Source organism: Cyprinodon tularosa, unplaced genomic scaffold (assembly GCF_016077235.1).
Source record: "Cyprinodon tularosa strain WSP-4 unplaced genomic scaffold, ASM1607723v1 ctg37, whole genome shotgun sequence".
Taxonomy (NCBI): domain Eukaryota; kingdom Metazoa; phylum Chordata; class Actinopteri; order Cyprinodontiformes; family Cyprinodontidae; genus Cyprinodon; species Cyprinodon tularosa.
Genome location: NW_024039085.1, coordinates 74,707 through 89,918, shown reverse-complemented (window position 1 = coordinate 89,918; position 15,212 = coordinate 74,707). Strand labels below are relative to the sequence as shown.

The 15,212-nt window shown below is 35.9% G+C and overlaps 1 protein-coding gene across 2 annotated transcripts in view; it reads left to right on the top strand.

Moving 5' to 3' along the window:
- Nucleotides 1-14,953, top strand: part of zgc:171482 (zinc finger protein) — a 103,163-nt gene extending 88,210 nt beyond the window's left edge. For both annotated transcript variants that reach the window (XM_038296473.1, XM_038296472.1), the window contains exon 7: nucleotides 10,435-14,953. In XM_038296473.1, the coding sequence (XP_038152401.1) occupies nucleotides 10,435-10,456 (22 nt within the window). In that variant the 3' untranslated portion in view covers nucleotides 10,457-14,953. The remainder of the gene's footprint in view (nucleotides 1-10,434) is intronic.
- Nucleotides 14,954-15,212: the final 259 nt, after the last annotated feature.

The following is a 15,212-nucleotide window of genomic DNA, read 5'->3' as shown; positions in this document are numbered from 1 at the left end:
CGTAAGATTATATATATATATATATATATATATATATATATATATATATATATATATATATATATATATATATATATATATATATATATATATATATTAGGGCTGCAACTAACGATTATTTTGAAAATCGATGAATCGGCCGATTATTTTTTCGATTAATCGATGAATCGGACACAAAATATTTTTTTTATATTAACCTCTTTATTCCAAAATAAACATTTTAGACAGAACAAACAAGCACACAAGTACAGGTTGCTCATTAACTGTACTGGTGCTATATGAAAAATTAAATGTTTGTTTTAAAACTACGCAAACTTACATGAGAAATGTAGCTGTACATCCACAAAATATAGGGTACTTTGTTTCATAAAGCGCAAAAAGAGACAGGCATTTTTGTTTTTTAAAGCCCCTAAGGGGTTCAAACAATAGGCCCCCCCATTTCAACAAATGAGGTTTTTTTAGACTAGAAGAGTTCTGCCTTTTAAGACAGGAAAGTAGTATAGCAGTTAAAGTTGCTACTTGAGAAAATACTGAACCATAGAGATAAAAATAGCCCTGTGATTCAAATTATAAATTGTATTTGGAATAAAAATGAGAGAACTAGGGGTGCTAAAAAAACACATCCTCCAAAGACAGATATTTACATGGGAATGTGGCATATAATTAATTTACATATTACTGATCTTGCTGGATTTTATTCTGCTTTACTTCCATAAATTGCAGGATCTTCTTTACTTTATCTTGGCCAGAAGATTTAAACTTTTAAAGCCTTGCCCTCATAATTTACAAATTAATTTATTTATAAAGAAAATATAAACGCTGCTTAAGCTAATTCAAATGAAATTAAAAGTAAAATAAGTAGCCAACCTTATCACTGTCTGTAACCTACTAACAAGCTAAGGAAAGCATCAGATGAGCTACCTGAGAAACTAACTTACGTTTCCCCACTTTAAAATGAAACAAACATGGTTACTCATCCTGCTGATCAGCTCTCTTCACTGCCATTGAAGGCTCCAACATGTTTTCTTTTCAGGTGCTGCGTCATAACAGTGGTGCTTCCGTGCCATGTTTATTTGTTTTTACAAAAGTTGCATGTTACTTTTTTCACTTTACAAAGCGCAGGCTATTTTAATTATTGTGATCAATTTGCGCCGTCAATCCCGGGGCATGCGCGCTTCATTTGCAGTCTGGACGCTGAGGGTAAACTCCTCACTAAAATCCTGCGGCTCGGACTGCAGCGCTGAGAGGGATTCTTGTGGGAGAGGGAGAAAGGCGTTGGGGTGGGGGAGGCGCCCCACGGCAGCAGCTGCCGCTGGAGGACAAGAGTAGGAACGATACATGCTTTCACGTAAGAGTCTCCAAAAGCCGGCAGTGACATCGTAAAAAGTCCCCAGATTTGTCGCTAGTCGCTTTTTAAAAAAATAGTCGCTGGAGGGGTCTGAAAAGTCGCTGAGTTGGCAACACTGCAACTGCGGCGCTGACTCGCTCCGCCATATTTTTTTTTTCTTCCCCGGGATGACGGCGGCGGCGGATGACGCATTAATCGCGCGACACAACTAATCGATGATTAAATTCGTTGCCAACGCTTTTAAAAGTCGATTTTTATCGATTTTATCGATTCGTTGTTGCAGCCCTAATATATATATATATATATATATATATATATATATATATATATATATATATATAGTCTGTTATGGCAGGAAATTTTGACATTTTATTAAAAGCACTCTCTTCTCTGGTGTTAAGATTCTGAGCTGAGCTGAAAAAGTAGTGAATATAAAGATCGCCTTACAATAGGACTTTGGCAAGTTAGGCCCATAAACAATCCTACAGAGTCTAATAAAATATTTTGTAGAAATTTTCTATGTGAACTAGACTTACACCGATCATGACTGCGAAACGCCCGGTTACTATGAAGACAGCTGATTCCAAGCACCAGTTGTTGCGGGGGGGTTGGGTTATTGTTTTTCCTGAGTGTACTCTCATCTTTCTGAGAGTTTAAAACAGGGGGACGAATCACCTTGACAGCAGAGGTAAGGGAAGACAATGGCCGTTTCTCAAAATGTGTACCAATGCGTTCTCATGTGCTCGTGTACTCATGAAACGTCATCAGCCTCTGACCTAGTACTGTTCCAATTCACAAGAGCAGCAGACCGAGAATGGACAAAGTCCCCTGATGTTGTTCTCACCCCTCCCTATTTACTGAGTATGCAACAGAGCAGACTTTTCCATTCTTGAGACTGACAGCTGACCCAGGATGCGCTGCGGCAGCAGTGGCTTTCAGTGGAGCGCTCACAGAGCTAGGAGTATTAAGTTAAAAGTTCTCTCTCCTGTTGCAGTAGTTCAATAAAAGTACGATTTAAGATCATTTGAGGCGTGAAGATTATACTGTTAAGCATCACTATATGTCCCATTTACCGATTTAATGCGTCATTTAAAAAAAAATTAAGAAGTTGAGAGCACCGCGGCAACCAGGGGACCTCCAAGGGTAACGGCAGCCAGGTGTAATCCTAGCCCATCTGCAGCAGCCCTCCCTCGGCCTAGCTGTGTGTGAAGGACCACTGGCTGTGATGGCGAGTTTTTTGTTTTATTTGGCAAAATGTTCATAAGATTTGTGTTTATCTGACTGTGTTAATTATCATTCCCCCACTAAATGAAAAAAGTAAGAATTTATTTTTATCTAAAGACTATTAATAACAGGAGGTGAAATGCAGCTCCAGACAGGCCGAGCATGTGGTGACGTCACAAGTATGCTTCTGTTTCATGCTGCATGCTCCCGTTCTCCCCAAGTCCACACTTTTCTGTGTTCTTTTGAAGAACATACTTGGTGAGGACACAAGTCCATAATCACGTTCTTGTGAATTGAGAAACGGCCCATGTTCCTGAGCTCAGGCGGGAGCAGCAGGGAATCAGTGTGACACCCCCAGGAGTGAAAAGAACTTTGGATCTGATAAAAATAAAACACAAAAACATAATTTCATCTAGTAAATTGGGGATTTTAATTCAATAATGTATAGGCTACAATATAGCTGGAAGCTGATTCCACCAATGAATCATAGTAATACAAGTGAAATCTTCATACTTGAGCTTTGTCAGAACTTAGCAGAGTAAAATGGAAAAATATTACAGGGGAAATTACTCAAACACCATACAGGCCTAAATGTACACAATTATCTCCCTGCTGGGGTTGCGAGGGCTGCTGGTGCTGATTTCCAGTCAGCATAATCAACACATTAAAGAGTTGATTATGCTGATGTAGCCCCATACAAAGCTTATATACCTTGTGGAAAAAGTACTTTGGTTTTCTCAGGATTTTCACATAGTTCCTTAATAAGATGAATTGATCTCTTTGTTTTGTTTTGTTTTTTTTTTTACTGTAAGATGGTCATGCCATAAGATTTTTCATCTCAATTCCTGTTTTTTTTGTATTATTATTAGTATTGCTTACATAACTGAAATAGACTTAAAAAGTATGTTCTAGTATGTTTAATTTATTTCCATTTTACAGGTGTTTCTTACTGTTGATGATGTCAGAAAGCTGTCCTAAACAATGACACATAAGGGATTGTGATTGTTATTGTGATTAACATTTAAAAAATAAGTATAGTAAAGTACAATAACAGCCAGTGAGGTTAAATACAGAGGGAAAGTAAGAAGGAATGATGACACATAAGAGATGAAGGTTATTAGCAGGCACAGGTGTGTAGAATGTGTTTAATTGTAAAGGTGACAATGAAGAGCAGGAATTCTCAATCCTGATCCTCAAGTATTACTGCCCTGCATGTTTTATATTTCTCCTCCCCACGAACCTGACATATAAATGAATGATTAACTGGCTTCTGCAGCACTTAAAGGCTGCTAATGAGGTCATGTAATTAGTTGAATAAGGTGTATTGCAATCATCTAAAATGTGTAAGGTGGTGAAACTTGGGGAGCAGGTCTTAGAACTACTAGGGTAGAGGGAAGGCTGGGTAACTGAGGGAATAGACTGTGATTAAACAGACATACCATGAAAACCAAATAAAGAAGGAAAATTACCTTAAAAAAAAAAACTATGGAATAAGCTTAGCAGGATGCAAAACAAAAGAATAAGAATTAATAATAATGAGAATGACAAACGCTAAATGATATTACAAAAGATGGCTGTCTGTATTCCTATGGCAATGGCAGAAAAAGCATTAAGGATCATATTTTATTGTAGTTAGTGGGCAACTTTATCTCTTCTTGTGCACTGTAGAAACAGGTAGGTTATTTAGACAGGCAGTTTTCATTTTGTTTACACCCATGTTACATGTACTACTGCACTGTAAAAGAATTAACAACTGAAAATAGACTACTGTTTTACAAGAGAAAGAAAACCATACAGAGAGGATGAAAAGCAGCAGTCTGATTTACTCTACTCTGACTGAATTTTGCTATAAAATTTGTTAAACAGAAATATTTAAACTCAACATATTCTGTATTACCCCAGCAGGGATAAGCGTGACAGAAAATGGATGGATGGATGGATGGATGGATGGATGGATGGATGGATGGATGGATGGATGGATGGATGGATGGATGGATGGATGGATGGATGGATGGATGGATGGATGGATGGATGGATGGATGGATGGATGGATGGATATTCTATAACATTTTGGATGTTATAGAGGAGGATGTGGAGGATGGGTAGATCATCAAAATAAATGGTCCTCCTAATTGTCAATCATTTTGGTCATATGTTTAGGTAAGGCTGTCTTACGTGCGCATCCCCATTTTCATTTACCATAGTCAAAAAACTGCAAATCTTCTTTTTGAAAGTAAGCTTGTATGATTGATGCAAACAGCAACTTTTAAACACAGCGTACACAGAGTCTATACAAAATGAAATTTCGTTAAGTACAGCTTTTCAGACAGTAAATGAACATTTCCATTCCATAAAGTGCAGCAGTTGATGCAAAAAAACACATTGGTATGGAAGTTCAGAGCATTAAATATATATGGTGCAAATATGCAGTATTTTTGGTTTGGTGTTATCAGTATGATGCAGAGTCTGTGACATGATTTAGACAGTTTCAACAGTTCAGCTGTCTGATGGCGGTGTGGAAGAAACTGTTGCAGAATCTGCTGGACGTGCATCGAATGCTGTGAAGCCTCTTCCCAGAGGGCAGCAGGGAGAACAGTCCATGGTGGGGGTGTGAGAAGTCATTGATAATGTTACATTCCCTTAGTGGTGGGTGAATAAAATGATTTCATCAAATCCATGCTGTAATCCCAAATAAAATTGCATAGCTTAATAATAAAAAAATACTTTTACAAACTTTTCTATAAAATCCCTCAAGTTGTTAGGTTTTCATTAAGGTTTGGTTGGAGTTGCTAAATAATATGGTCGGCTTGAGGTTCAGGGGTGCCTAGTCTAAACCTGCTTTTAGTTGTAATTTTCTTCCCTGGTTCCACTACCAGCATTGCTGTCTGGTCGGATTGCTTTTTTAAAATCTACTTTCAGTGTCTATTCTTGCAGGGTTGCGTGATTTAATCTTTGAGATAGCCTTGAAAGGCTAAAGGGACATTTAAGTTCATATAAACTTTCTAATAAAAGATTGTGGTCGGTTCAGTGACATCTGAAAATGGGTCACCCTTTTAGGTTTTAGCTCTCATTCCTAAAAAATAATTTAATGTTCTTTGTATTGTTGATGCAACCCCACAAAATGTCCCCACAGAATATGAAATGCACGCCCACCCCCCAGCATCCCAGCACACACCCCCACACACACACACACACACACCGTCACACCAAGCAAAAATGACCTTCACATCCAGAGAACACCTCCAGTAGTTAATAAAGGCACATGCACTTTCTTTGAACCCACTGTCACACCCTCCTCCTCATATATCTTACATTCCACATACAGTATGTGACCCTGGGACAGATTACTGGATTAATCCATTTACAGCTTGTTATTTCACAGACCATGAGATTTTTTCTGCCTCCACCTTCAGCTTGACTCTGTATATGTTCCTGTATTTTTACTTTTAGCTTACCTTTTTTCTACCATGCGTCTTTAATTTTTTGTTTTCTGTGATTTTGTAATTTTCTTTTTATAACTTCTGTACACCCCATATTCTTTGTATTTATTTATATAAAAAATACTGCTTTATTGTGTTTTTTGTTGAGTTAATAGCACAAAGGAGAAATCTGTTTCATACATCAATATGAAACTGGCCAAAGATCATAAAAAATGATCTACACTGTATTGTTATAAAAGTTGTCAAGTTAGTTCTTTAAAGTGTCGGCTTATTTAGGAATAAAAACAAAAACTTTTACACACAACTGTGTTACCAATTTTCACAAAGAAATTCTATAGGCATGTTTATATGCCTTCACATACTATTAGCCAAAGTTCATAAACCATTACTGTACAATAACGCATATTGATAGTGTGAAGTTAGGAAACTGAGGCAGAACCATTTCTTATAAGAAATAATGTCAAATTTATTTAACGTCCTTGGACGGAGAGAGATAGCGCTCTCTGACTGAGGCATTTCAGAACATACCTTACACACACACTCTTCCCCCCAGGGGAACAAACCCACCCCCTGCATAAAGATCTTTCTCACACTTGAACATTTGGTTATTCCTAAGAAAAAAAACACTTTAATTTATCAAGGACATACATTTTAGCCAGATAAACACTCAGAACAGGTCTCCTGCTCACGGCATGAAGGTGGCTGTGTGAACTTATTCTTATCTCTCACAACCTTCCCTTCATCCTTGTCCAGAGTAAGGAGGCATCTGCTTTCTGTCCCCCCTACCTTAAACATTACAACATAGGGGCTGGTATAGGATTTCTCTGAACTCGCTCCTATTCAGGCAGGCACACTCAAAACATTTTATCTCGCAAATAAGCCAAGGAAAAATATCCTTCCACAATAGCCATCAGGTAAATTACCCAGGCAGTTTGTACATGTGTTAGCAAGTGCCCAGATGCCAGACACCCCTAGCTGACTGCAGGCACAGGCCATGTGCAGGGTCAGGGCAGGCACCAAGGCAGATCGACACAACAAGTTGAGATGCATCTGGGCACAGTGGTTGTATCATACCTGCCGTACATCCACGACAACAAGCTGGCTCCACTGCAAGGATAACAGACCCTCACCCAATGCTTGGTAGTGTAATAGAGCAGGTGACGGGATGCATCAGAGACACCACAACTTATGAGTAACTTCGACTTAAGTTATATCAATGATCAAATAACTTACATGTAACTTTTGCCCAACGTATGTCTCGACGTACTTGCTGTACAATTCAGCGTGCTTGAGTGTACTTCAGCGTGCTCATAACTTATACAAAAGGTACTTATCCAACCTTTGCCATCGTTTTTGCCAGATTTTTTCATATGTCAAGTATACACTGGCAAAATTTTCAAGGGGTGACAGGGGTTTAAGGGGCTGATGACTGAAATATTTGGTTATAAATTCCTTTATATAGCACTGTTTCCACTTCTGTCCAAAGGCAATCTGATTTATTTTTCCAAATCCATTTGAAGATGTATTGTAATGTGCCTGTTAATGTCTATAAATGTTTTGAACTTCAAATCCTTCTAAAGACTTTTGTTTTTAACGTATGTTTTCCAAGATTTTAGAAAAACGCTTTATTAGCAGACAGGAGAACCTCTTTGATAAACACAAACTTCTTTCTGAAAGTGAGTATTGATTTAGATTAGATTAGTGCTATGGTATTCAGGGAATTAATAGAGTAAATCACCAGCTCCACATGTATGATGTTCTGGGGTGTTTCTAGAGTGGATGAAGAGTTATTCAAGTCGCAGGCAACAATTTGTGAAATGAAGTGACTTTCAGTTGTCATGCTGAAACATGGCTTGTGGGTCCCCCAGGGAGACCGGGATCAGTATTGGGCCAAATACTGTTTATTTTCTACATACATGACATGTTTACAATTTCAAGAGTATTCAAGTTTGTTTTCTTTGCAGATGATACAAATATCTTCTCTACTAGTGAGTGCCACTGGCAGCTATTGAATGATATCACATATAATAATAAAAAGAATTGTCTTTGAATCTAGAGACTAAATTCATGTTACTTGAAAATGATAATGGAAATATAGTTGTGAAAGTCAAAAGAGTAGAGGTGGAACAGGTAAATGAAACACAATTCTTAGGTGTGATTACCGACATCTGCTGGAAGCCTTTATGAATGATTACATCATGATCATTCATAAAGCTGGCTATCATAAGCACATTAATGCATTTTTGACTCATTCTTCTTTAATCTTGCAAAAATTTTAAACTTCACAATATATCCATAAAACAACACACAGTTGTGAGACATCATACAAAAATTTGTTGAGAGAGTTGATTACAAGGATAATCTAAATTTAAAAATCTTAGGTATTCAAAATTATGAAAAGAATACATTTAAAAGATCCTGCTGTGACCATTCATATTGTAACCGAATTTTTTTCCATGTTCAATCTTAGTCTGAAATGAAAGAAGCCATTAAAATGGTCTGTCAATGTTGAGGGAAATCCCTGAGTTCTAGGTCATGGAAGAAATTAATATAAATGGGTTTGTTATGAATCAAAGCCAACAAAGAAAAGTCTAACCATTTTATACAATGTGGTTAACTTTTAAACTAAATTACAAAGTCAGTAGAAACGACTGTTGTGTAAGCAGAAGCTATATATTGACATTTTATAATGTTTAAAGCAACGTTCCATAAACTACTTAAAAAAAATAATATTGTCTCTATGGAAACTGACAAAAAAAGAGAAAATTTTCAGGTTAATGTGGAAAAAAATAACACCTGAAATAATGGGTAAAAGGATCTGTGTGCGATCATACACAGAGCTAAATATAAAATCATCTCCATCTGCACATAGGTTTCTTGTCAGCCTCTGTTAACAGGCTCAGAGTGAATTTACCAAGCTGATGACAGCACTGATCACCATGAGGCTGGTTCGATTTTGTCAGGCAAACGTGCTGCATCTTAGCTCCTCCGTTGTTACAAGTTTTCTAGGTTCAGTTGATATATTTGCTGATTGCTTAACAAAAAAACAGATACATCAAACTTTAAAAAAAAAAGGACAGAAAGAATTTCAGTTAACAACTGCCTTACCATGCTCATGAACGGAGCTCATGACCTCATGAACTGAGCTCATGACCTCATGAATGAAGCTCATGATCTCGTGAACTGTTTCCACAAACAGTGGTTATAAAGACACACTATAACGTACTCATGATTTACCCAAGACTGTGATGAAACCATTGGAACTGGTAATACTGTCTGTGTTCCATGTTTTAATTTAAACTCAAATTGACAACCAGGTTTAAAGTGAATGATCCCATTCCCATGCATGTCTGATATTGTTTGTTTCAGCTAAAGTGAAGGGAGATAAGTATAAGCTCACACTGAGAATAATGGATAACTCTATGATAATAAAATCTAGCAAAAAACTCAGGGAGCACAGACCCTCCGCCAAGCTGCAAATTTGGCCCCAAATTGTGACTTACACCTATAGCAAATTCACACAAAATTTAAATGAATTGGTCTTTGTCACAAGGGACACCCCTGATAACAATTCCATTAAATCCATCTATAACTTTATGGTTATTCTACACACATACAGAAACGCAAACTTTCCTAAAAGCATAACCTCATTGGCAGAGCTAATTTTAACATCATAGACCAGGCAAGGGATTGATTCCACAATAGTTCTCCAGAGATAAATAACACATAATACATTTGTTTTATGCTCCATACAAAAGGTGTCTCTGAATCCCTGGATTTCCCATGGTGTGTGGCCTCTTTAATACAAAGATGCCTTCTATCTTCAATTCAACTTATTTTTATTTTTTTTATTTGAATGTGGCTTATTTGACTCACAACATGCTTCACTCCATTGTGATAATGCCACAGAATGCAACCACAGAGGCTGTTTTTGTGAAAAACAATTAGTGGTGGGAGATAAAGGCCAAATCCACAGCAAATATTGTACTATACATAAGGGTTTATGCTCTTATCTATTTCTTTTGTCTTAATTTGGAGCACAGCCAAATAGCAGGCATAATAGATGACTGTCATTATGGGAAAATTATGGAGCAGGAGTATTGGTTAATGTTTTGCATATTGCCAAGCTCTGGTAATATTTCAGCAAAGTGGATTTGTTTTAAGTGGAGCTGGTTATAAGAAGTAGCAGCAATGCAAAAATTACAGTATTATATCGCTGCACATTTGTCTTGTTAGGACTTATGATGACTGTTTTATTTTGCCATCTTCTCTGTAATTAAATTCTCAAATTGACCTACAGATAAATAAACAAATACATTATTCACCCCACTGAGTTTCATGCTTGATGTGCTTAAAAAGGCCATGGCCTGTCAAATCTGCTGAACAAGACTAACAAATTCCTTCCTGTGTTTTGTTTTTCAGCCTAAAGCAACACCAGCAGTAAGTCAGACCACACGGGGAGGAGGAAGCAATGAAGACAAAGTGAAATAAACAACTTCAGAATAAAAAGAGGACTTAGTGCCAGAAAACAGATTAAGTACAGTGTGTATGTTAGTGTGTGGGTGTGTTTGTAAAGGTGTGTGTTGTGGCATCTATGCACATATCTCTAGTGTGTGTGTGTGATTGGGGATGGGGGGAATAGGGCATAATTGTTTGTTTATTTCTACATTCGGTATGTAGTATTTGAACTGTCTGAGGAAGACCTGCAGATTGAGGATTACCATGTAGCTCCTCTGTGAATCACAATCAAGAATTTAACTGATGTCACTGCATTATCCAGACTGGTAATAACCTTTAAGATGATCACATGAGTACTAATAACTCTGTGACTAGAGTTCGCCTAAGTGCTCTGACAGTGATCTAAGACTGAGCTGATCCTTTGTTTATGTGTTTGAAATATAGTGTCTTGCAAAAGCATTCAAAGCCCTCAATCTTTTAAACTAAGACCACATATTTCAATGGATTGGGCAGAGAGGTGGGAGGGGTTAACAGAATTCATATTGTTTTAAATGTAAAAATCTTAAAGTGTGACATGTTTATTAAGCCTCAGTAAGTCAATCATTTATCTTAAACCATCATTCCACTCCAAGAGAAAGCTGAATAATTTGTAATTAATCTGCACAATGTGTTTCTCTCTGTTAGGGATGTCCCTATACAACTTTAACATTTCTGATTTGATACTTAACTTGGTGCTTCGACATTTGAATATTGAAAAACGGCTTGATCAAGTGATGTTACTTAAAAGGAGAACAATAGTCAAAACAACAGGTATAAGTTCAAGACCCACTCATAATTAACAAATGGGTTACATACATTGTAAACAAGTGAATAGACGTGTAGTGTTTCTATAAGCATGCATATATTGTAGATTTTATATGCAGGCCATTTATAATGACATTCTTTGCATGTAGGTCAGAAAGACCAGTACTGCTGCTTGGAGACAAGAGTCCCCCCATCTATTTGTTGGCTGTGGTCCCTGGTCTACAGCCAACATCAATCAGATTTGTAGAGACAACACTTCTTATGTAAACAGATTCTCCCTCTTCAGTTGCAGAACATGGTCCATTGCAACAAAAAGGAGAAGGTAGATTGATCTTTAGTTGTTTTTGCTTCTTTTAAGCTGGCAACACATTTTCAGATACAAGTATATGCAAAAGAATGACAAGTTTGTTTCACTTAGGGAAAAATGTCCAAAAAATGGCAACGCAAATTGACGTCTTCAATTGTGTGCATCGCCCCTATGTATTTTTAAACTACTAATTCTAAAGTAATTCACATAATTCATATTTGAACTGATGTAATTAGACTTTCATGTAATATGCCCTTTTAAGCAATATTTGATTTTTGCAAATAAAATGTGTTACATTTAAGTGAAATTCAAAAGACAAGATTTTTAAATTTAAGAGGGAAGTAGCAGGAAAGTAAATTGAAGAACAACCTAAAACCATGACAATAGGATTTGTAATATTTGTAATATTATTATGAAATAACATTGCTTTAAAATTCTACACATCTTTAACCTTTCTGTTCTTCGGGGTTTATAATGCTTTTTGCTTACTTATGTTTTCTGAGGCTTTTTTGGAACAGCTGCATTTTTACAGTGTTACTGTTACGTTCCTCCATAGAGAAACTGGTCACAACAGATTTTATTTAGGGATGTTATCTTCAGTAAAGCTGAAGTATATACATGCCACACTTTTCAGATTTTGGAAACCTTCGATTAATGTTGTTTTGCTTACAGTAATGCAATAGTTTTTGTAGGTTTATCATAAAAAAATTAAGAAAAAACAATAAAAGCATGGAATGTTATATCTCTCACATGCCAAAATGTAAAACAGTTTAAGGGTTTATATATGCTTTTACAGGGCACTGTAATGCTGTGATATGGCTTATATTAGTCGGGTGTGTACCGGTTCATTTTCAAACCATATAAAAACGTACTCAGGCCTAGACTCTGAAGTCCAAGGGCAAGGAAATCCCTTGTGACCTCATCCTCTACGAACTGCATGACTTGCCAACAATTCAAACAAAACATATTTTTGTTTTGAATACAGCAATGCATGTCAGTCTTTATGGGATGGTCTCTTTTCCATTCATGTATCCCTCCTAATCAGAATCTAGAGTTAAAATGGAAAACAAGCAAAGAGACTTTCAGAGTTCCATCTGTGAATCATCTTCTGTTGAAAACATTCCCACTGCACTAAATATTGATGTCAAATGCAGGTTGGAGGTGACAGAAGCTCTCTTTGAAAAGGGCAACATGTATATAATATTTCTATATTTTTTTCTGTTGGTATAGCCAGAGCAAAATAAGCTTCCCTCCCTACTCATGTAGCACTAATACTGGGATTGTTTTCGATGCATGCAACCATTGCATTGATGTTATTTTTTTTAAGCCTACTTGTCGCGTGTTTTGATATTAGCGCTGCTCTTTAGGAATAGCTTTGTACAGCAATACAGCACATACTTGCAATGTAACTGAGATCACTTTTAGCAGTTTAAATTATTGTTTAGATTTAATCATCAAACAACATCAAACACAATGAGTAAAAAACAGGATTTGGTGAGTAGCAGTAACATTTATTTTCTGTGAGCTAGAGAAAAAAAGACATAATAATTGTTCCAGGGAAAGGTTTACAGATACTTATTGGCAGAAATTGGATTATTTATTTTCATTTTTTTGCCTTTTAATCATTTATCATAACATCCTTTTCAAAAGCAGTATTTGGGTAAAAATAAAATAAACTGGTTGAATCTCCATCTGTACATACAGGCTCAAATATAAATATAAATTAGATCCAACTAATATTTGGTCATATCAATGATCTTAAAGAGTGATTGTTTTCTAACCACCGACAAACTATCTTACATGATAGTACTTAGATGCACTCACTTAAAATTATTATTATATTTTCATTTTTGTTTCAATAGGACTTATGTAAGAGCATTTACGTTGGCCTCTTTCATCCATTTTTAGTGAAAATCTTTGATGCTTTTTTTTGGCATTACTAACCTGTTTGAAAACCAAGTTGTGTCACAGTTCCACACTTCTGTTTTCAGAGGAAAAGATAAAAAAGTTTGAGGTATTCCTCTTCACTATATGTTTTTCATCAAATGCATGAGTATCCCGGAACCAAAAAAAAGTCTTTATTCAGTTTCTTCCAAATCTTTGTATTGCTTAAATGAAGTTATTTGTTTCCCCTGATTTAAAAAAAAACTTCAGAAGACATTTGGGTTGACCATGAGGGCCTTTTAGAAAACAACTTACAGGGTAAAAAAATCACACTGTTGTTTTTTGATTTAAATAGAATTAGGCAAAATTAAAATGATTGGCGTGCAACATGAGCTTTTTTCTTGTTTTATTGTTAAAGGCAGGACTTTGGGTCTTGCTTGGGTGGAGATCCACAATCCTCAATAACAAAACACCAATGTGTTTAATAATATCACCCTGTAAAAAAATAAGTTTAAGGACATCTCTGCTGTTATAAGTGTGTGTAAACTTTAAAGAGAGGCTTCTTTTGTTCTTTTTATGGTGATAAAAATATTGTTTTCTTGTCCATCTGTTTGTCTTTCTCATTGAGCAGCATTGATGTGTTAAAATTTCTTATGCAATCATTATGTAATATTAACAACAATAGAGTTTGGATTAAAATGAGTCAGATTATCCAAGAGTAAAGATGAGTCTATTTACAAAATCTGCAGGGGGGACTTTGAGTTTTGAGAAGAGTTGTTTTTGTTTTTTGGTAATTATGTGCACTGATCAAAGAGTAATAAAGTTTCATATAATGTTGATCAGAACTAAAATATGCAGGCACTGGAATAAAACAATATCATTGTTTGTGTTTTTTTTCTGTTGTTGCTTGCCTTGTTTTTTTTTTTTTTTTTTTTTTTTTTTTTAGTTTGTGAAACTAATAAACTTTAACCGTCAAGATGAAGGACCAATATCCAGCAAGTGGACATATTTATTAATAGGATTTGTGATAAGAGAAGTTCACTAAAAGATATCTGAATAATCATCCCCTTGGATAGTCAGAAAACTGCCCAAAAAAGATCCAGTATACTGCTGTGTCTTTTTTGGCTCTAACAAATGTGCAAAAACAAGATATTATTTTTATTGTTGTTTTTTATTTTTGTGCATCAGACTGTTTTATGTCTATTTACTCTGACTGCTTTCTCCTGCAGTGGTTTACTTACAGTAGATATGTGTCAGTATCTCAGCCTTTGTGAAAGGCCAACTGTGCCATGAGTCACAAGTAGATGTTACATAATATATGAGAGAGCTTTATCTATGAGTAGAAATTGTGCGATAAGATGCTTTTCAGTGGGTGTCAGTATTGTGAAGCTGTTACCTACACTGACAGCGAGAGACTCTTTGTTAGATGTGTACTATGAGCACATTTGTAAACACACCTGATGATGAATACAATGAAACTGACATCTATATCTGTTGTCTCTTTCAAAGCACACCCTCTGTGTTTTTCTTGTTTCTTTTTTGCATCTCTATGAAGACATTTTAAAAATATTCTTTTCACAAATGCAAGCTCACCTTAAAGTTTGTGCAAATATAAATGATTTTCATCACTTTCAATGTATCTTTTACAGTAGATGACATTCCGATAGCAAAAAAACATTTCTACCCACAAAAATGGTAATACTAAACAAAATCTATTGATGTACTTATTGGTATTATTAAATCTACT